Source organism: Culex quinquefasciatus, chromosome 3 (genome assembly GCF_015732765.1).
Source record: "Culex quinquefasciatus strain JHB chromosome 3, VPISU_Cqui_1.0_pri_paternal, whole genome shotgun sequence".
In the NCBI taxonomy this organism is placed as follows: Eukaryota; Metazoa; Arthropoda; class Insecta; order Diptera; family Culicidae; genus Culex; species Culex quinquefasciatus.
The window spans coordinates 48,510,158-48,532,023 of record NC_051863.1 but is presented as its reverse complement, the minus strand read 5'-3'; the positions used below and the strand labels follow the sequence as shown (position 1 = coordinate 48,532,023).

Sequence of the window (21,866 nt, the reverse complement as noted above, 5' to 3'; positions counted from 1 at the left end):
GTTTACGAAATGTCAAGTTTGCTTTTACGAATAATATCGTTCTCAGCAGGGATGGTATTTTCTCGTTTCCTCGCCGATGGCTAGGGCTTTTAAATATCGTCCCTCGCTCAAATCATCAAATTTTTGGCGCTCTCCCAAAACTGCATCAAGAGAGCGAAGCGAAAACGACGCCGATGAAATAGCGAGCAACGAACAAACCGATGCGTAAGACGGAAAAAAATCTCTCACACGGCCAGTCCCCTCGCTCAAAAAGCAAGAGAAAGAGCAATCGTGAAATTCTCTCGCCCGTAAGCCCTGTAGAAATGAGTTCATTTGTGTGCGTGAGCTCCAGTGTATGTATACAGCAATTTCGTGTGCGTGTCTCTCCGGTTGGAACGATACTTCCATCGGAGCCAGCGATACGGTATTTCTCATCGGTTCGTTGGGCTTTCGATATTCGCGATAGCAAGCCGACCATCACTCGGCTGCGAAAGAGAAGAGAAATTTTAAGAGACGAGGAACGCACCGAAATATGCATCAATGATAGTGCGATGGTGATGGTTTACCTACCCTGGTTCTCAGTGTTTTCGCGAACACTTTTCCAGAGTTTTTTTTTATTGAAAAGGTCCTATAACATGTGAAACACAACAGTTTATAGGACCATTAAAAAAAAAACTTTAGATTTGCTAATTCAAATGTCCAAAGGTTTTGACAAATTTTAGAAAGCTTTTGGATCCTTTAATGGATACATATATTTTGTAAGGAATTTCTAAAAGAACAATTCTAGAGTTCATTTTTAAAGGTCCTTTTAACATATTAACATAAAAATTCAAGTTTTAATTGAGGAAAACCCGGAAAACTCTCCCTTTTTAAATCAAACTCACAGTTAAATAAAAATGTCTAGTTAACAAAAGCTTTTCAATGTTTAAACAATTGCAAGCAATTCAATGTTTAAAAAATTGCAAAAATTCCGTACAAATCCGTATTATGCGTAAAATTCCCTACAAAAATTCCGGCCTGTTAATAATCCGCGAAGAGGTCGAAAATCCGTATGGTAAGGAAAAAATCCATACAGTTGGTAGCCTTAGTTATTAGCAATGCGATAAAAAGATATCGGCTTGAAAGTATATAAAGGGTGTATAGGAAGTATATATAAAAATACCTATTACTAAAAAAATCACCAAAAATCAGGATCAACTCGGGTCGTTTTGCACCCTTCGGCAAAATTGTAGCAAATTAAATTTCTTACAAGAATCTCACACTTGGACAATTTTGGGGCAAGACCCGCGCTACCTGGCAGAAAAATACTGAAACGATGTATTTACCCATACATTTTTTGCTATTTTCCCCATATAAACTTCGACGATAAAAAGCGACCCTTAAACCTTGACCGATTTGGCACAGATACTAAGGAATCGAGTCAGAGGATATCCCTGATGTCGATTTTTATTATTGTCACCCTACTGAGAATAGAAAAAATAATTTTGGGAACCTATTAGGTAAACAGCTTTTCAATGCTCAGATTTGTTTCTGATCAAGATTTTGCTATATTTTCATGAAAAAAATTGTCGAACTTTAGTATGAACTGTTTTTCAAATATTTTAACAATGTGACAAAATGCCATTAACATCAAGCAAAACAATGTAAATGGGTCAATGTGAAATTGAAATGAAAAGTTTTTCCTTCTCACTCCTCATCTGACGTGAGCAAGATACATTCTTTGTTTACAAACTCATATCGGTCCATTTACAATGTTTTGCTTGGAATGATATATGTTTAATTTTTTTTTTAAGAATTGGGCTTTCGAAATCTTAGTTTTAAATTAAGAGGCAGTATTTGTAAATATTGCTCGGTTTGTTCTAGAGGTCGTATCGAGGTGCTCCGATTTGGATGAAACTTTCAGCGTTTGTTTGTCTATACATGAGATGAACTCATGCCAAATATGAGCCCTCTACGACAAAGGGAAGTGGGGTAAAACGGGCATTGAAGTTTGAGGTCCAAAAAATCTAAAAAATATTAAAATTGCTCGCATTTCCGTAAAACTTCATCAATTCCAACTCTCTTAGATGCATTCGAAAGGTCTTTTGAAGCACTTCAAAATTCAGCCTCCAACACCCATACTCCCATAGGTCAAAAGATAGGTAATGACATGGACTATAAGCTTACGGTGTTAACTTTTTGGCCAATCGCAGTTTTTCTCATAGTTTTTCGATTTTTCTAGAACAAACATTTTACAACGTTAGTTTTTGCCTTGTAGACCGCCATAGCGGCACTTTTTAGTCTCAACTTTGTCATATTCGGAATCCTCGGACAATTTCACGTAAGTTAGTAGTATTGGAGTTGTAAATTTGATTGGAAAAATTGCCATTAAGAATGAATTAAAATATTTTTCACAATTTGTTGGATTAGGGGTAAAACAGGTTTTCGCCTACTTGATACAGCATTTGACGTATTGATCATAGGGTAAATAAGATCTATTTCTTTTTTCAAAAATGTTTTATTTAATTATTTTTTAAATCAAATTTACAACTCCAATACTACTAACTCACGTGAAATTGTCCGAGGATTCCGAATATGACAAAATTGAGACCAAAAAGTGCCGCTATGGCGGCCTACAGGGCAAAAACTAACGTTGTAAAATGTTTGTTCTAGAAAAATCGAAAAACTATGAGAAATACTGCGATTGGCCAAAAAGTTAGCACCGTAGGCTTATAGTCCATGTAATTACCTATCTTTTGAACTATGGGAGTATGGGTGTTGGAGGCTGTTGCAAAAAGATATTAAGGTTTTAAAAAAATCCATTTTGACAGTAATTTGCAAAAGCTATGAGAAAAAGTCAAACCAATCCTGGATATCTATGGCACATTTTGAAGTGCTTCAAAAGACCTTTTGAATGCATCTAAGAGAGTTGGAATTGATGAAGTTTTACGGAAATGCGAGCAATTTTAATATTTTTTAGGTTTTTTGGACCTCAAACTTCAAAGCCCGTCAAAGGGAAGTGGGGTATTCCCTTTGTCGTAGAGGGCTCATATTTGGCATGAGTTCATCTCATGTATAGACAAACAAACGCTGAAAGTTTCATCCAAATCGGAGCACCTCGATACGACCTGTTACACATTGGTGAAAAACTCGCTCTTAACTTTTACTATTATATTTTATGAACTCAGTCAAAAATAAATCCCTATCATTCTTAATTAGATTAACATAGTCAAATGAATCTACAGTTTTGAAGAAAGTTCTCTTAACGTGCATTTGATTTTAATATTTTGAAAAATATAAAATTATTCAAGATTACGATAGTATTTTCTAATGCAGTTTGCTCAGAATTTTCGAAATTTTGAAAAACAAAATCCAAAATTTTCGACTTTTTTGCAATATTCTTTTGTGTGGATTTGGTAGAATTCTGTACTCAAGTGGCCACCCTGCAGATGTAGGGTTAAACCAGGGCTGTGGAGTCAGATTCAGTTGGAGTCCCCAAATTTTCAAAGGCAGGAATCGGAATTGCTTCAAAGGCTACTATTTCGGGTAACCCTGGGGAAAAAAACTATGAAGAACAACATCAGAGTAAACACTTCTTCAAGTATTTGTCAGTTTCCTGACCACGTTGCGACCTAATTGCCATTCCGCTCACATCTTTCCCCAGAACTTCTCCACCGATCGATAGCGTCTAGCGCTACATTATCACAAGCGCTTCCCTTACCTTCTCCACTGCTGCTGCCGCCACTAGTCTGCCCCTCACAAACCGCCACCAGCACCATCATTAGGCTGCACTGTAATCCAATCAGCCCAATCAGGCGCAACAATCGATGGTTTGATTTTCCCATTTTTCCGCGCCACACTTTACTCGTTTTTTTCCCCCTCCCCGAAATGATTAAGGGGTATCGTCGAGAGCCCCCGAAAATTTCACAGATTTGCCTCTTTTTGCGTTTTTTTCTGGTTGCACTCCTTAAAAGTAGCCCGTTCTCCCACGCACAAACGACTATCTTGGCAGAGGTTAATTACACCGCCTCACAAAGGCATTCGCAGTGAAAGCACTTTTTTTTTGGTGACGGTTACGCAAAAGGCGATGATCGGCCGCTACAACATTTTTCTCCATCGAATGGTTTTATTACTTTTACTTCTTCGTTTTTTTTTCTCTCTCTCTTCACTATATTATATTTCTTTCCATCTCTTACTTTCGTTACACCACACCGATCCGATTGATCACATTTTATTTCTGCTCTTTTTTTGTTAACCACTTTTATGACACTGGTTTGGTTATGACTTTTCTTTTTTCTTCACTTTTTGCTGTTATGTTTCGTCGTTTCAATATTTCTTCGCTATTTCTTCTTCTTCTGCTCGGACCAATTATCTCACACACACACCAACTTTAAACACAAACTCTCAAAAAACCTTGCGGCAGTGGTCAAACGATTCCTGCTTTGTCACCTGAAAATAGAGAAAACAAAAAACAAACTGATTAACGAAAGTGAGCAAACCTATAAAATAGAGCAAAAAACGAAAAACAACAACCCTAAACCAACGTTTTACGACTCTGCCTTTTGTTTGCAAAGGGGGTTTGGAGTCACCTTTAAGCCCGAAGGGGGTGGACTAATTAACCATCAGGGCCGGGTTTCAGCATCCAAAGACTGCGGTGCGAAGATGGCTTTATTTTCGGGGTGTGTTGCTTTTCTCACTGCCATTAGTAAGGTTTTTGTGGACATAAACTACTGCGTTTCGCTGGGAGAAAGTTCAACGTGATGCTTAAGGTTATGTTTACTGTAACTTAGCACGTAATATTGGAGTGGTTCTCACGATTTGGAAATGTGATAAGTTATGATAAGCATAGTGCTAAATTATGATACAATTATTTGTCAACAATTCCAATTCCAAATGAATAAAATCGAAAGAACTCATTTCATTATACTTAAAAAGCAATGCTATAAACTTTCATTTGGAAAATTCAGTCAAATTTAGCTGTTGATAATTACACAGTAAAAAATTGAGTAGATTTGGAAGGTGTAATTGTGGATGGTTACCTCAAGCTAGACTGAAAAAGTTACATTTACACCAGAAAAGCGGTAAATTACACATTTTCAGAGGTAAAATTTCTAACATATTGTATTCTTTCCCAGATAAAATATTACCATGATTTCCTAAAATAAGTACAATTCAACGAAAAATAAATTTATCAAATGTTTGGTAAATGTCAATCGAAAATGAGTTAAATGCTTGATATACAGTCCAGACTCCATTATCCGAAGTTCGATTGTTCAAAATTATTCAAAGGTTTGTATGAGACTCTGCATAATCGAATCACGAACAAACAAATTTTTTCGTATTTTTTATTCTCTTACTTTTAACATCAAATTCGAGTTCTGCAACCCCATTTAAGTCGAATTTGAATTGTTGAATGCCTATTGAATAGCATAATGCCTTTTTTCAATACAGTCCAGACTCGATTATCCGAAGCCTCGATTATCCGAAGTTCGATTATCCGAAGGTTTTTTTTGGGACTTCGGATAATCGAATCACGAACAAAATTTTCTTTTTCGTGTTTTTAACATAAAATTTGAGTTCTACGACCCCATTTTAGTCAAATTTCAGGTGTGGATTGCCTATCAAAAAATAAAATGCATTTTTGAAACATTGCATCACCACCATTTTGCCCGCCATCTTGGATTAAAAATGTCTAAATCATTTTTTTCGAGATTTGATTATCAGATGTTTCGATTATCCAAAGTGAAATTTGTCCGAGGCCTTCGGATAATCGAGTCTGGACTGTACTTCATCACCGTCATTTTGGCCGCCATGTTGGATTGAAAAAATTTTAAATCACTTTATAGTAGTTTAAACTCAACAATCAAAAATAAGACAACGAAAAAAAATGTTTTTTCGTGATTCGATTATTCAAAGTGGAAATTTGACAAGGCCTTCGGAAAATCGAGTCTGGACTGAATTTTGAATAACTTCAATCGCGAAATATTAAACTATGTTATTCAATAATTGTTTTTAAAAGGGTTTTAAAAAATACTCGCAAGATAATGTTTAAAAAACTAAAATGCAACATTTTTAAAAAAAATGTATTAAGACATGTTCATACTTTGAGAATTCATGAGCAAATACAAAAAAAAAACATAATTTAAAAATGCACTCCTACACGGATAGAAATCCTGTCCGCGAAATCGACAACATTGTTGTCGATTCGTTCTAAAATTCGTTTCAGAATGTTATCGACCAGTCGTCCGGTAACATTTGCAACGAAATCGATAAAAAATGTTGTTGATTTCGTCAACATAAATATCATGGTCTGAATGCGCCGAAATGTATGCAATTTGCAAAGTATCGATGTAGCGTCGATATTTTGCTTTTCAAATCGACCGTTATAGTTCAAAACAATTTCGGAACAGTAAATAATATTAAAAAACAATTTATTTGCATAAAATTACTTTATTTTCATTTTAAAACGAGCAATTAACTTGCACACAAATATTTAGGCATAATGTGAATTAAAATCTAAAAGATTAGTCCAATATACTGATTAATTTCGTCAGCTTTGGGCCCATGTCGGAACTGCTCCAGAAGGAAGGCCTACCATCCGAATTGATGCCGGAACGTGGTTTGTCAGCACCGCTGCGTGTTCGGGTTGACAGTCTCCTTAGTCGAGGATAGCATCAAGCTGGAGTTGCTATGACCTCCTGCGCCTGAGGTAGACCGACGAAGTTGAGTCCTAATGTATTCGCGCAACATAAGCAGGTGGTTCGTAGTCACGATGAACGTGCATCAGGCATCAGAGCTAAATTGATTGGAAGAGGGATTAGAGATTGTGCAAAGGAGTTTGAACTTGAGGATCTTACCCGCTGCTCGTTTGGATCAGTACTTAGAGCCAATTGCGACGTTCTCATCAGGCGCGGTCAGTTTGGCTACGTCGGTGCGCAGCATCAGCTCAACGAAGTACGGTCGGCCAGACTTGAACGAAAGGCGGGCGCCTTGACAACCGGCAGGTGGGAAGTTACTTCTTGGCATCACCGAATAGGCCTGTTGAAAGAGGTGATTAGTTTGTGAAACTTGAATATATCTGAAGACTACTTACTTCCATCAGACCAATTTCACAAGGCCAGATTGGGACACACGTCGGGGCATGAAAAGTCCATTTATGTAAGGTCCTAGTGGATTTTCCTTCCCACCAAGAGTTTCCAGCGGCACGTTGATCATGGCTTGCTTCTTCTTTCATATCGTCGAACGTGATTTCCAAAAGCGACAGCCTGTAGCAGGTCTGGTCCAGATGAGAGTTCGATCAGTTATATTTGATCTAGCTGGCAAGATGACGAGTTAAGTTCGCGGCACCACAAACGAGCTAACCTCATCATTTGACATTTCACCAGCTTCCGGTGTTAGCGTGCTGGCTCGAATCTATGTCATGAATGTTTCTGTTTGTTCTTTTAGTTCTTGAGCGTCAGGATCGTCCTCGGCCGGATGACGCAGGAGTACTTTTATGCCTTTGGTTAAGATGCTATCGATTCATCCAAACCGCGATTTCCTCCGGCGTTTTGTACTAAAATTGAACGAGAGAACAATTAGGCTGTATTTCATCTAAATATTCTTTAAATCAACTCACCCTGCTGCACACCTGAGTTAAATTTTCTTCTTCGAGTTCGGCCAACAACAAAAAGCAGTTCTAAACAACGGCAACGGATCCTGGTCATCGAATTTGACCACATCGAATGGCACGAACTGCTGGCAACAAGCTGCCTAGAAATGGAATCAGTAAAAATAAATAAACAATAATAAACAATGAACAACAAAAACAATAAAAAACGAAAATATTACAATGTTAAACTATATAATATCTTAAAATTTAAATCCTAAAAATTTTGAAATTCAAAAATCATGAGATAAAAATTCTAAAAATCTAATACTATAAAAATCTCAAATTCAGAAATCTAAACATCAAAAACCAAAAACTATGAAATTCAAATCCTCTAAAAAAATTTAAAAAAGAAATCTTAAAATCTGAAATGTAACGAAAAAATCCCATAATTTTCAAATCTACCCAAAAAAATAAAATCTATCGATTAAAAATCTAAAAATCTAAAAATCTAAAAATCTAAAATCTAAAAATCTAAAATCTAAAAATCTAAAAATCTAAAAATCTAAAAATCTAAAATCTAAAAATCTAAAAATCTAAAAATCTAAAAATCTAAAAATCTAAAAATCTAAAAATCTAAAAATCTAAAAATCTAAAAATCTAAAAATCTAAAAATCTAAAAATCTAAAAATCTAAAAATCTAAAAATCTAAAAATCTAAAAATCTAAAAATCTAAAAATCTAAGAATCTTAAAATCTTAAAATCTTAAAATCTAAAAATCTAAAAATCTTAAAATCTTAAAATCTTAAAATCTTAAAATCTTAAAATCTTAAAATCTTAAAATCTTAAAATCTTAAAATCTTAAAATCTTAAAATCTTAAAATCTTAAAATCTTAAAATCTTAAAATCTAAAAATCTTAAAATCTTAAAATCTTAAAATCTTAAAATCTTAAAATCTTAAAATCTTAAAATCTTAAAATCTTAAAATCTTAATATCTTAAAATCTTAAAATCTTAAAATCTTAAAATCTTAAAATCTTAAAATCTTAAAATCTTAAAATCTTAAAATCTTAAAATCTTAAAATCTTAAAATCTTAAAATCTTAAAATCTTAAAATCTTAAAATCTTAAAATCTTAAAATCTTAAAATCTTAAAATCTTAAAATCTTAAAATCTTAAAATCTTAAAATCTTAAAATCTTAAAATCTTAAAATCTTAAAATCTTAAAATCTTAAAATCTTAAAATCTTAAAATCTTAAAATCTTAAAATCTTAAAATCTTAAAATCTTAAAATCTTAAAATCTTAAAATCTTAAAATCTTAAAATCTTAAAATCTTAAAATCTTAAAATCTTAAAATCTTAAAATCTTAAAATCTTAAAATCTTAAAATCTTAAAATCTTAAAATCTTAAAATCTTAAAATCTTAAAATCTTAAAATCTTAAAATCTTAAAATCTTAAAATCTTAAAATCTTAAAATCTTAAAATCTTAAAATCTTAAAATCTTAAAATCTTAAAATCTTAAAATCTTAAAATCTTAAAATCTTAAAATCTTAAAATCTTAAAATCTTAAAATCTTAAAATCTTAAAATCTTAAAATCTTAAAAATTTAAAATTTGAAAATCTTAATTTTAAGATTTTTAGATTTTTAGATTTTTAGATTTTAGATTTTTAGAGATTTAGATTTTAGATTTTAGATTTTTAGATTTTAGATTTTAGATTTTAGATTTTAGATTTTTAGATTTTAGATTTTAGATTTTAGATTTTAGATTTTTAGATTTTAGATTTTAGATTTTAGATTTTAGATTTTAGATTTTTAGATTTTAGATTTTAGATTTTAGATAGATTTTAGATTTTAGATTTTAGATTTTAGATTTTAGATTTTAGATTTTAGATTTTTAGATTTTAGATTTTAGATTTTAGATTTTAGATTTTAGATTTTAGATTTTAGATTTTAGATTTTAGATTTTAGATTTTAGATTTTTAGATTTTAGATTTTTAGATTTTTAGATTTTTAGATTTTTAGATTTTAGATTTTTAGATTTTAGATTTTTAGATTTTAGATTTTAGATTTTTAGATTTTAGATTTTTAGATTTTAGATTTTTAGATTTTTAGATTTTAGATTTTTAGATTTTTAGATTTTAGATTTTAGATTTTAGATTTTAGATTTTTAGATTTTAGATTTTTAGATTTTAGATTTTAGATTTTTAGATTTTAGATTTTTAGATTTTAGATTTTAGATTTTTAGATTTTTAGATTTTAGATTTTAGATTTTAGATTTTAGATTTTTAGATTTTAGATTTTTAGATTTTTAGATTTTTAGATTTTAGATTTTAGATTTTTAGATTTTAGATTTTTAGATTTTTAGATTTTAGATTTTTAGATTTTAGATTTTTAGATTTTTAGATTTTTAGATTTTAGATTTTTAGATTTTAGATTTTTAGATTTTTAGATTTTTAGATTTTTAGATTTTTAGATTTTAGATTTTTAGATTTTTAGATTTTTAGATTTTAGATTTTTAGATTTTAGATTTTAGATTTTTAGATTTTTAGATTTTAGATTTTTAGATTTTAGATTTTTAGATTTTTAGATTTTTAGATTTTTAGATTTTTAGATTTCTAGATTTTTAGATTTTTAGATTTTTAGATTTTTAGATTTTTAGATTTTTAGATTTTAGATTTTTAGATTTTTAGATTTTTAGATTTTTAGATTTTTAGATTTTTAGATTTTAGATTTTTAGATTTTTAGATTTTTAGATTTTTAGATTTTTAGATTTTAGATTTTTAGATTTTAGATTTTTAGATTTTTAGATTTTTAGATTTTTAGATTTTTAGATTTTTAGATTTTTAGATTTTTAGATTTTTAGATTTTTAGATTTTTAGATTTTAGATTTTTAGATTTTTAGATTTTTAGATTTTTAGATTTCTAGATTTTTAGATTTTTAGATTTTTAGATTTTTAGATTTTTAGATTTTTAGATTTTTAGATTTTTAGATTTTTAGATTTTTAGATTTCTAGATTTTTAGATTTTTAGATTTTTAGATTTTTAGATTTTTAGATTTTTAGATTTTAGATTTCTAGATTTTTAGATTTTTAGATTTTTAGATTTTTAGATTTTAGATTTTTAGATTTTTAGATTTTTAGATTTTTAGATTTTAGATTTTAGATTTTTAGATTTTTAGATTTTTAGATTTTTAGATTTTTAGATTTTAGATTTTTAGATTTTTAGATTTTTAGATTTTTAGATTTTTAGATTTTAGATTTTTAGATTTTAGATTTTTAGATTTTTAGATTTTTAGATTTTTAGATTTTTAGATTTTAGATTTTTAGATTTTAGATTATTAGATTATTAGATTTTTAGATTTTAGATTTTTAGATTTTTAGATTTTTAGATTTTTAGATTTTAGATTTTAGATTTTTAGATTTTTAGATTTTTAGATTTTTAGATTTTTAGATTTTTAGATTTTTAGATTTTTAGATTTTTAGATTTTTAGATTTTTAGATTTTTAGATTTTTAGATTTTTAGATTTTTAGATTTTTAGATTTTTAGATTTTTAGATTTTTAGATTTTTAGATTTTTAGATTTTTAGATTTTAGATTTTTAGATTTTTAGATTTTTAGATTTTTAGATTTTTAGATTTTTAGATTTTTAGATTTTTAGATTTTAGATTTTTAGATTTTTAGATTTTAGATTTTTAGATTTTTAGATTTTTAGATTTTTAGATTTTAGATTTTTAGATTTTTAGATTTTTAGATTTTTAGATTTTTAGATTTTTAGATTTTTAGATTATTAGATTTTTAGATTTTTAGATTTTTAGATTTTAGATTTTTAAATTTTTAGATTTTTAGATTTTTAGATTTTTAGATTTTCAGATTTTTAGATTTTTAGATTTTTAGATTTTTAGACTTTTAGATTTTTAGATTTTTAGATTTTAGATTTTTAGATTTTTAGATTTTAGATTTTTAGATTTTTAGATTTTTAGATTTTTAGATTTTTAGATTTTTAGATTTTTAGATTTTTAGATTTTTAGATTTTTAGATTTTTAGATTTTTAGATTTTTAGATTTTAGATTTTTAGATTTTTAGATTTTTAGATTTTTAGATTTTTAGATTTTTAGATTTTTAGATTTTTAGATTTTAGATTTTAGATTTTTAGATTTTTAGATTTTTAGATTTTAGATTTTTAGATTTTTAGATTTTAGATTTTTAGATTTTTAGATTTTTAGATTTTAGATTTTTAGATTTTAGATTTTTAGATTTTTAGATTTTTAGATTTTAGATTTTTAGATTTTTAGATTTTTAGATTTTTAGATTTTTAGATTTTTAGATTTTTAGATTTTTAGATTTTTAGATTTTTAGATTTTTAGATTTTTAGATTTTAGATTTTTAGATTTTTAGATTTTTAGATTTTAGATTTTTAGATTTTTAGATTTTTAGATTTTTAGATTTTTAGATATTTAGATTTTTAGATTTTTAGATTTTTAGATTTTTAGATTTTTAGATTTTTAGATTTTTAGATTTTTAGATTTTTAGATTTTTAGATTTTTAGATTTTTAGATTTTTAGATTTTTAGATTTTTGGATTTTTAGATTTTTAGATTTTTAGATTTTTAGATTTTTAGATTTTTAGATTTTTAGATTTTTAGATTTTTAGATTTTTAGATTTTTAGATTTTTAGATTTTTAGATTTTTATATTTTTAGATTTTTAGATTTTTAGATTTTTAGATTTTTAGATTTTTAGATTTTTAGATTTTTAGATTTTTAGATTTTTAGATTTTTAGATTTTTAGATTTCTAGATTTTTAGATTTTTAGATTTTGAGATTTTGAGATTTGTAGATTTTTAGATTTTTAGATTTTTAGATTTTTAGATTTTTAGATTTTTAGATTTCTAGATTTTTAGATTTTCAGATTTTTAGATTTTTAGATTTTTAGATTTTTAGATTTTAGATTTTTAGATTACTTTAAAATATCAAAATCATCGTAATTTTCATAGTACTAATGTTAATTTGATTTAGTAAAAGTAATAAATGCCAAAGATTTTAAGATTTGAGTACTATTGTTAATTTGATTTGGTTAACCGCGGTGGATATTCTTGAAATAATTCGAACTGTTAAAAATCCATCAAAGCATCTACCGGTGGATTTTTTGCTTCCACAGTTTTTTTTTTGCGATCAATGTGGTAGATGCTTTGGTGGATTTTTGACAGTTCGAATTATTTCAAGAAAATCCACCGCGGTTAACCAAATCAAATTAACAATAGTACTCAAACCTTAAAATCTTTGGCATTTATTATTTTACTAAATTTCTCAAAAGTGTCCTCGTGGTTTATGGATGGTTCCATAGAAATGTCATTTAGATTGAACTAGATTGGGAACTAGAGGGTTAAGAAGGTGTTGAGGTGTTGGGGGTTCGAGGCTGTTTCGGTTGGGTGGTAGAGCAAACAAGGCAAAAAATAATTTACCTCAATTTTTCAAAATGACTCCACATTTGTCTGGTTATTCCACTTGATGCATCCTCTCGAACGGGCAGAGTTTGATGAAACGGTTACAGTGCTGTCCCGTAGGTCGGAATTGTTGGTGCTGGCCACTCTCTAATATTCACTTGGCTGATCCGGGTTGTTCCGGCTGTAACTTGCCATTAAAAACAGCGTTCAAAAGAATAACATGGTTCGACAAAAGCAATTCTTTACCGAGGTCACTGATAACACCAGGAACCAGGTTTTTTCGAGTCTTCATGTTTCACTAAACTTTTATTTTCGTTTGCCGAAAACTGCCACCGCATCGGAATTTTCTGGAACCGAAAACGAGGAACGAGAAGACCGTTTGCCGAATTTGTCAGTCAAAAAACGCAATCGCAACTGCCGCGTAAATCAAAAATCCGGAAACGTTCACGAAACCGGAAAGACTTGGTCACGGTAACAGGAAACGGCCCGGAAAACCGGCGCGACGCGACTTGGTGGCCAAAAGGTGTGTTGTGATCTGTTAGCTGAAAAAAAAAACAAAGTCCCGAAACGTCATCACTGCTTAGCGTTGTGGTCGATATTTCTAACACACGAAACGGCTGACGCCGAGATGTAGGCAACAAAGTAGCAGATTTCGTCGACATTGTTGACATAATTGGAAATTTTGTTTTCAAAATCGAAAACATTCAATGTTTTCGATTTTATCGACGAATGTTTCTGAACACACGGACAGGATTTCTATCCGTGTAGCAGTGTTGCAAATGAGTGATAGAAAAGCTGTCAATTGATTATCTCTGCACCAAAAATATCCGAGAGTATAGCGGCTGTCACTATAGCTTGTGAGATCTCTTCTTGTGTCTCGTAATTCCCAGCGATATCATTCTCTCTCTATCACTCCTCCCCTTTTCCTCGACTATGCGCTCTCACCGTGGAGTCTCTCATTCTCTCCGAAAACTGCAATGAGAGAACGCGAGATGGCTATTAGAAGCCGACCTCGCATGACGTCCCATAAAACTGCGCTTGCAGAAATTGGTTTTGTGCCGGCTTTTATGGTTAAAGGCTGTGAGGGTTGGATAATCGTGCAAGCGGGAATGAGAGAGAAAAGGAAAAAGTCAATCGCGAGTGTGTAAACACGAAAACGTGTTCGGCTATGTTCGGCACTGAGAGTTTCAATATAGAGAGAAAAGCATTTGTATTTGAGGCATGAATATTCAGGCGGGATAATTGTAGTTGCTGAGAGCTGATATTTTGATATTTTAACAACCCTGACTCCTAGCTTCACTTTTTTTTTCTATTTACTGTTATTTTTACTATTTTTATTATTTAAGTCTTTGTCATAAGTTTACTGTTTTATTTTTTAAGTCTGCTCTGTTTATTTTTGATTTTTTTTGTATCGTAAAAAAATAATTAAACAGAATAAACATTGATTTACTGTGTAGCTTGTGAGAAATTTTTATATTATTATGTGTAATGTACCATTTTTGCAAAAACAAAGTCCATTTGAAATCGTGGGAGTAAAAATGTGTTCCCACTACTTTGAAAAAAAAAGAGATCCGTTTTAAAGCCTTTGAAAATTCAAAGTTGGTTGGAAAATTTGAAATGAAAAGATAGGAAGTTCTTACAAAATATTGATTTTTTACATTGAAATAAACTCAAGGGTTGTCGAAATATTTGTAGTTGATTACGGAAGACTAAAAAATTGATTTCCAAAAGAAAAATTATAACATAAAAAAAACTTTTTATTCCAAATCATCTTCATCCATCCATCATCTCTTTTTTCAGAACTTTAGTGAAAATTGAATTGGGCCGTTGCAAATATTTTTTGAAGTTTATGTCCCTCGGCTCTGACCAAAGTCGAGGGGGGGGGGGGCAAAAAAAATAAAAAAAAACATATAAAAATTGAAATTACAAGCCTAGGTTTCAACATTTGGATGAAAAAAGTGTAACATAAACCTTGAAAAATATTTGCAACGGCCTTAAGTATTTATATCAGTTTACAGCCGTTTGCATGAGTTTTTAAAGATATTCTTAAATGTAGTGTTTTAACAACTGATTTTATTTTAAAAGTAAATATTGAAGTTAGCTAATTTAAGACAAAAACATAAAAAATGATTGTTATCCTTATAATTTCGCAATAAAGCCATATATCAAAGTTTACAAAAATAACTTTGATTTTATCCTATTTATAAATTTTAATTAGTTAACCAAGTTTTTATTCAGAACTCATAATAGTAGTTTATGCAACAAGTTGCAAAAAGAGGATTTTTTCAGCACGAGTCGTACATTTATCCAACGAGGTTCACCGAGTTGGATAAATACGACGAGTGCTGAAAAAATCAAGTTTTGCAACGAGTTCCATACAACATTTTTTGCAATTTCGAAAAACACCCATTGAGTGAAATTTCAAGTCGAATTTTCATGTATTTTGTCAATAAATTGTTTAAATAAAAAAAATGTTGAAAAGTGTTACTTTTCGAAACAAGTGCTGAAAAGTTCAACTTTTTAGCACCCATTTCAGTGCTGAAAAGTAAAACTTTTCAGCATTTATTTTGATTTTTATTCGATTCTGTTATTTTTTCAAACAACTTGAAGAGATCCAATTCTTTTGGTTGCATTTGAAAGGCCTTTTGAAGCACTTCAAAATCCAAGGTTGGTTTGACGTTTTCTCAAGGTTGGTTTAACGTTTTCTCGTAAAAATTACTGTTAAAAATAAATAGTTTTGAAACTCCAATATCTTTTTGTAACAGCCCTCATGGAACTTCGTGGACTATAAGTCAGGGGTGATAACGTTTGGGCAAATCACAGTTTTTCTCATAGTTTCTACGATGTAACAATCTTTCAACACCGTTAGCTTTTGCCCTGTAGGCCAACAAGACGGTACTTTTTGGGCTCGATTTTGACATACTCGGAATCCTCGGGAAATTCCACGTGATTTTTAAACAAAAAAATCAAATATTTTATGTGTAACTATTATTTCATAACAATTCCTAAAATTTAAAACTCTAAGAAAATTGATAATGACAAGTAAATCACTCTTTTATTGAATATATTTGAATGATTTATTAAATTCAATTTGTTTGAGCAAATTGAACTTCAGTTTCACAAACAAGCACTATTATTTCTTTTTAACGAACAATCGTACATAATCCTCATTTTTTCAACATTACTAGTGAGGTACACTGCAGCAATTCGTCTGCTTTTGATGAGATTTGCCAAAAGTCAAACCAATTACCCAGGGTTTACTGCAGAGGCTCTCTTAAATCACACATAAACACACACACAAACACCAACCCCATCCTAATGTTGAGTAGCACAACCCACCGGCAATAGTCTGCAGCAAACTCTTCAGGGACCACCAACAAATGAAAGCAGCAACAACAAACCAAAAATGCTAATAAAACTCGTGATCTTCGCGCGGAGATTTCGTCAACGCGACGATCAGCACCAACAACCGAACCGAACGAACGAACCACGAGAGTGCAACTAAACCGAGCTTGAGCGGAGAGTAGTGCTGCACTCGTGCTTTGGGAGAGTTACCACCACCACCAATAACGAATAGGGGAGAACACTATGGGGGGAGGCAAAAAACTATAAACACTCGTTTTGGTGTCTGTGAATGTGCGACCATGTGGAGGCCAGCGAGGACGGGGCTTTCGGCAAGGGTTGAGATTTCGGTATGAATGAATCAGGGTGCGTGTACTAAAGTGGAGCGATGACGTCACGCGGGTGGATTAAGGGTAGTTCAAGTTTATTTTTTAGAAATGTTAATCCAATTTTGAAGAAGATTTGATAGAGACTTCACAGGTCAAATCGTCGCTTTCTTGCTAACTTGTCGCATTTTGGGCCAAATTGAGTTAAGAACGCCATTTTGTGCAGCTCACAATGCCTTACCATTTGACCTTCACAGATCCCCAAAATTTGATTTGAATCCTGAGATATTCAATAAAAACCAAAAAAAACTTCCTGCATTTTTGTCACTTTTCATATGAAAGAAGTTTCAATCTTGTCATGCTATCTTGACACAGCCTGAAAATTGATGTACGTGCGACAATTGGCCAAAGGAATTTCAGGTCAGAACGCGTTTGACACACGTACTTGCCCGACTACCGTAAACATTTGTAATTATAACTCGGGACTCCGGCAACCAAATTCAACCAAATTTCAGGACAACGCACAAAATGGTTAACCAAACAAATCGCGTTTGTTTTGTTTACATTGCGTGCTCTTGTTTTTATTTATTGAAGGTCAAACATTAAAACGCGTTTTTTTCGGAACGTCAAAAAGCGACGTACGACAAGATAGCACGACAGCGTTGACATGTTAGACATTTATGCAACAAGTTGCAATATAAGTTGAACACGCAGAGAAAATGAGTTCCGAAAATCGTGACCAAGCATTCATGAAATTAGGAACCACGAACAAAGTGTTCAAATTTCATGATACGTTTTTCAAAATTTCATGATTCCCATTTCCATGAACGATTGTTCACGATTTTCGGAACTCATTTTTTTCGAGTAGATACGACGAGTACGAGTATAAAAATAAGTCGCTGCACACGAGCCAGCTTGAACCACGTGGTCGCAGAGTTGATGAATGGGGCGCAACACGTTGCTCAGAGTAGTTGCGCAGCGACTAACCGTGAACTGCCATAACTGAGCGTAGCAAACGTCTCAGGCCTTTACCTTGGGGAAGTCCATTCCGATGACGTCGAGGCTCAGCCGTACAGATTGATATATGGTAGCTTTATTAATAGCCGTACAGCTCATCCGACACAGGTAATGCCTCACCAGAGTTCATTCTAAATGAGCAGCCAAAAGTGGAAAAAGCTTAAGGTCGCTCGATGCCAAACGCTAATTAAACCACGTAGTTTATTGAATCACTGGGATTTACGAGCAGCAACAGTAGCGCCTCGGCGTAGCTGGTTGCATAACCGGCTCAATGAACAGGTACACGCAAAACGGTTTACCACGCAAAATGTTGATCTCGGCGACGTCGTCGAATGACTAAGATTAACGAGCTCGCGAAAGGAGGAGAGGCAATCAGTAGTGAGTGGGCGGTGGTGATTTAACGCCGAGCTAATTGGAATGCAATTCACGCGCGTTCCACCGCGCTTATGGAAGTGTATTGTCACCAAACCTCAGAGCTGCACTTGAATGGCGGATATTGAGGGAGAATACTTCGTTGGAGGCGCCTTGGAAGAGTTGCTTTTTTGGGGTTATATGTATTGATGTTTGTTTTTTAACGGAAGTCACCAAACGGATGTTGGAGTTGCTGTGTGACTAATGTACACGAATTCCAAGTATTTTACTTTTTTGGAGCTTGATTCAGCAAAAATAGCAGCCATACAGGCTCAAATAATAATAAATCTCTACCCTGAAGTAACAATAGCAAAAACGCCATAACGATCGTGTGCTTCCAAGAAGCCGTCGTATAATTGATTAGCAAATCATGACGGCGGAATCTGCGCTCAACTCCAGCGGAATGTGATTGACAAAACAGGTGATTGAAGCTGACTGGTGTAATGCTCCTCAGATGCGATGATAGCCATCAATTAGCCTGGGGATAATTGGGATAGGACGGTGAAGCTCAATTTCACGATAATTTGCATAAATTTTCTGACATGATTCTTGATGAGATTTGGGACTGTCAAACGGATTTTTGATGTTTGCTTGAGTTCATATAACGACCTGATTTTTTTTTATTGGAAATGTTATATTTTTTTATTATACAGGGTGATTGTCGGAATTTGAATTGCAGGGAATAATTTTCTTTCACGGAATTCTTATTTTTAAATTTTAGTAAATTTTCATTGAATGAAAAAACAGTAGTAATGTCATCTGGGGCGAATTGGGACACATGGGGCGAATTGAGACAGCAGTTTTAGCAATGTTGCAGCCTAATATTTTGATATTCTTGAGTGGTTTCGGTTTCAGAGCAACAAAATGTGTACATTCATTTCCAAATTTGAAACTTTTCAATGATTTAAAACGTGCTGTCCCGATTCACCCCAGTTGACGGTACTAAATTAAGAAGTAAGAATTTGGTGGCTCGGTTCTTTAATTTTTAAAATGAGCAGTTCTCTCAGATTTCGGTCATTCGTTTTTTTTTGTATTTTTTAATCCGACTGAAACTTTTTATGTGCCTTCGGTATGCCCAAAGAAGCCATTTTGCATCATTAGTTTGTCCATATAATTTTCCATACAATTTGGCAGCTGTCCATACAAAAATGATTTATGAGAATTCGAAAATCTGTATCATTTGAAGGAATTTTTTGATCGATTCGGTGTTTTCGGTAAAAATGTAGGTATGGATACGGACTACACTGGAAAAAAAATGTTGCAAGGTAAAAACAATTTTGGTGATTTTTATTTCACTTTTTGTCACTAAAACTTGATTTGCAAAAAAAACACTATTTTTATTTTATTTCATTTTTTGATATGTTTTAAAGGACATCAAATACCAACTTTTCTGAAATTTTCAGGTTGTGCAAAAAATCTTTGACCGATTTATGATTTTTTTATCAATACTGATTTTTTCAAAAAATCGAAATATTGGTCGCAAAAATTTTTCAAACTTCATTTTTCGATGTAAAATCAAATTTGCAATCAAAAAGTACTCTAGTGAAATTTTGATAAAGTGCACCGTTTTCAAGATATAGCCATTTTTATGTAGCTTTTTTCAAAATAGTCGCAGTTATTATTTTTTTTTTTAAATTTAAAAAAAAAAACGAAAAGCTGAGAAAATTCGCTATATTTTGCTTTTATGAACTTTGTTGATACGACCCTTAGTTGCTGAGATATTGCCATGCAAAGGTTTGAAAACGGGAAAATTGATGTTTTCTAAGTCTCACCTAAAACACTCACCATTTTCTAACGTCGATATCTCAGCAACTAATGGTCCGATTTACAATGTCAAAGTATGAAACATTCGTGAAATTTTCCGATATTTTAGAAAAAAATATTTTCAAAGGTGTTAAATGAAATCTAACATTTCAAAAAGACCAAACATTTAATATTACGCCCTTTTGAAATGTTAGTCTTGATTTAAAGTTTTTGGGCATAACGAAGGCTCCAAAAAAGTTTCAGCCGGATTCAAATATACAAAAAAATCGAATGACCGAAATCTCAGAGAATTTCTCCTATTTTAGATAATTTTGGAATCGGAAATATTTTTTAACTTTAAAAAGGTCTTGCTTATTTGTTGCCCAAAATAGTAAGACCTGCATTTTTTTGTTCTGCGATCAGGGTGGTCTTATCCAAAATAGGGAGGTCTAAAAAATTTCAACGATTTCAACGATTTTCGAAAAAACCCATTTAAAAAAAAAACGTATCTCCTGATGGGCTGATATTTTTTGGCTCGCCAAGTTTAAGAAAAGGTGATTGGTTGGGCTGTTAAGTGAAAGTGAAAGAAAGGTTACCAAAAAGTAAAGGCCATCGCAAAAAAAAAAAAAAAAAAAATAGTTTTTGTTTGCTTTCAAGTTATCTGAGTTTTTTAATTTGAAACGTGGCGAGCTAAGATTGGTCCAGCCGTTCCAAAAATCGTTGAAAAACTTAATTTTTTTGACCACCCTATTTGTGATATGACTAACATAAATCACCAACAAAAAAAGCAAAAAAAGCAAAGCAATCTACTTTAACGACCCCCGGGTCTTTTGTGGTATCTATTGCAAGTTTCTGCTCATTTCTAGGCGTCCGAAGGTTACGTGTGGTGATTCACCCAAAACGTCTTTTACGCATAAAAAAAGATACGGGCGGAATTATTTTGGCCAAGGAACTCCCATGAGCGATTCTCTACTCGGGCGATTTAGAACATTTTTATTTTTTGTATTTTTTTATTTGACTCAAACTTTGTGGAGGCCTTCCCTATGACCAATTAAGCCATTTTTGTCATTGGTTCACCCATACAAGTCTGTAAGTTTTGAATGAATTTTCTGATCAATTTGGTGTCTTTGGCAAAGTTGAAGGTATTGATGAAGACTATTCCGAAAAAATAGGTACTCGAAAAAAATTGCTAATTTTTAAATTGATTTCTCTCTCAGAAAACCAATTTCCCAAAATTCGTAGTTTTAATTTTTTTGATAATTTTATATGTTTTCGAGAAAAAAAAACACATCTTTTAAGTCATTCAGAAGTATGGACCTAAATTTTACCGACGAGTTTTGATTTTGTTTAATTGAGTGATTTAAAAAAAAAAATAAATCTTGTACTTGAAATTGTTGACCCCATTTTTTATGTTAAAATAGAATTGGCAATCGAAAAGTACTTAACATCATTTTTAATTAAGTAAACATTTTCATCTAAGAATAATTTAAGATTGGACCACTGGTTACTGAAATACATCGAAAAGATCAGAAAGTTTCACGAATGTTTCAGTTTTAAAACATTGAAAATCGGACCATTAGTTGCTGAGAAATAGACATCAGAAATTGGAGGGTTGTTTGGGTAAAACTTCACGGAGAGACCGGCCAGGGCAAATCTAAGAAATTCTTGGTTAATTTAACTAAAAGTATGGGCTAATTTTTTACACAGCTTTTTTTCAACAATCGATTGTTGATTTTGTTAACCCGAAATTGCTGACCACCAGTAGGTAAAAGTAACAAAAAAATAGTTAGAATTGCCATTTTTGTTGGTTAAATGACCGAAAAAAAAAATTCTAGCAGTCGACTGCTAGAATATTTTTTTTCAGAAAATTAACTATTTTTTTTTGTTTTCAGCTGAATAATTGTTAAATATTCTGTAAAAAACAGGCTGGACAATATTTTTCAACTATTTTTTAACTTTTTTTTTCGTTGTATCAACTGAACTATTTTTGCATGCAGCAAATTATTAGTGGTTTATAACAAAACATTTCTTAATTAAACAT

At 31.4% G+C, this 21,866-nt stretch overlaps 1 protein-coding gene across 6 annotated transcripts in view; it reads right to left on the bottom strand.

The window, feature by feature from the left end:
* Positions 1–21,866, bottom strand: part of LOC6036925 (putative epidermal cell surface receptor) — a 108,507-nt gene that overhangs the window by 47,220 nt on the left and 39,421 nt on the right. For 5 of the 6 annotated variants that reach the window (XM_038262450.1, XM_038262455.1, XM_038262456.1 and 2 more), the window contains exon 2: positions 3,680–4,407. In XM_038262450.1, the coding sequence (XP_038118378.1) occupies positions 3,680–3,803 (124 nt within the window). In that variant the 5' untranslated portion in view covers positions 3,804–4,407. Of the gene's footprint in view, positions 1–3,679; positions 4,408–16,325; positions 16,469–21,866 lie in introns of those variants that run through there. The other variant, XM_038262451.1, reaches the window with a different exon arrangement.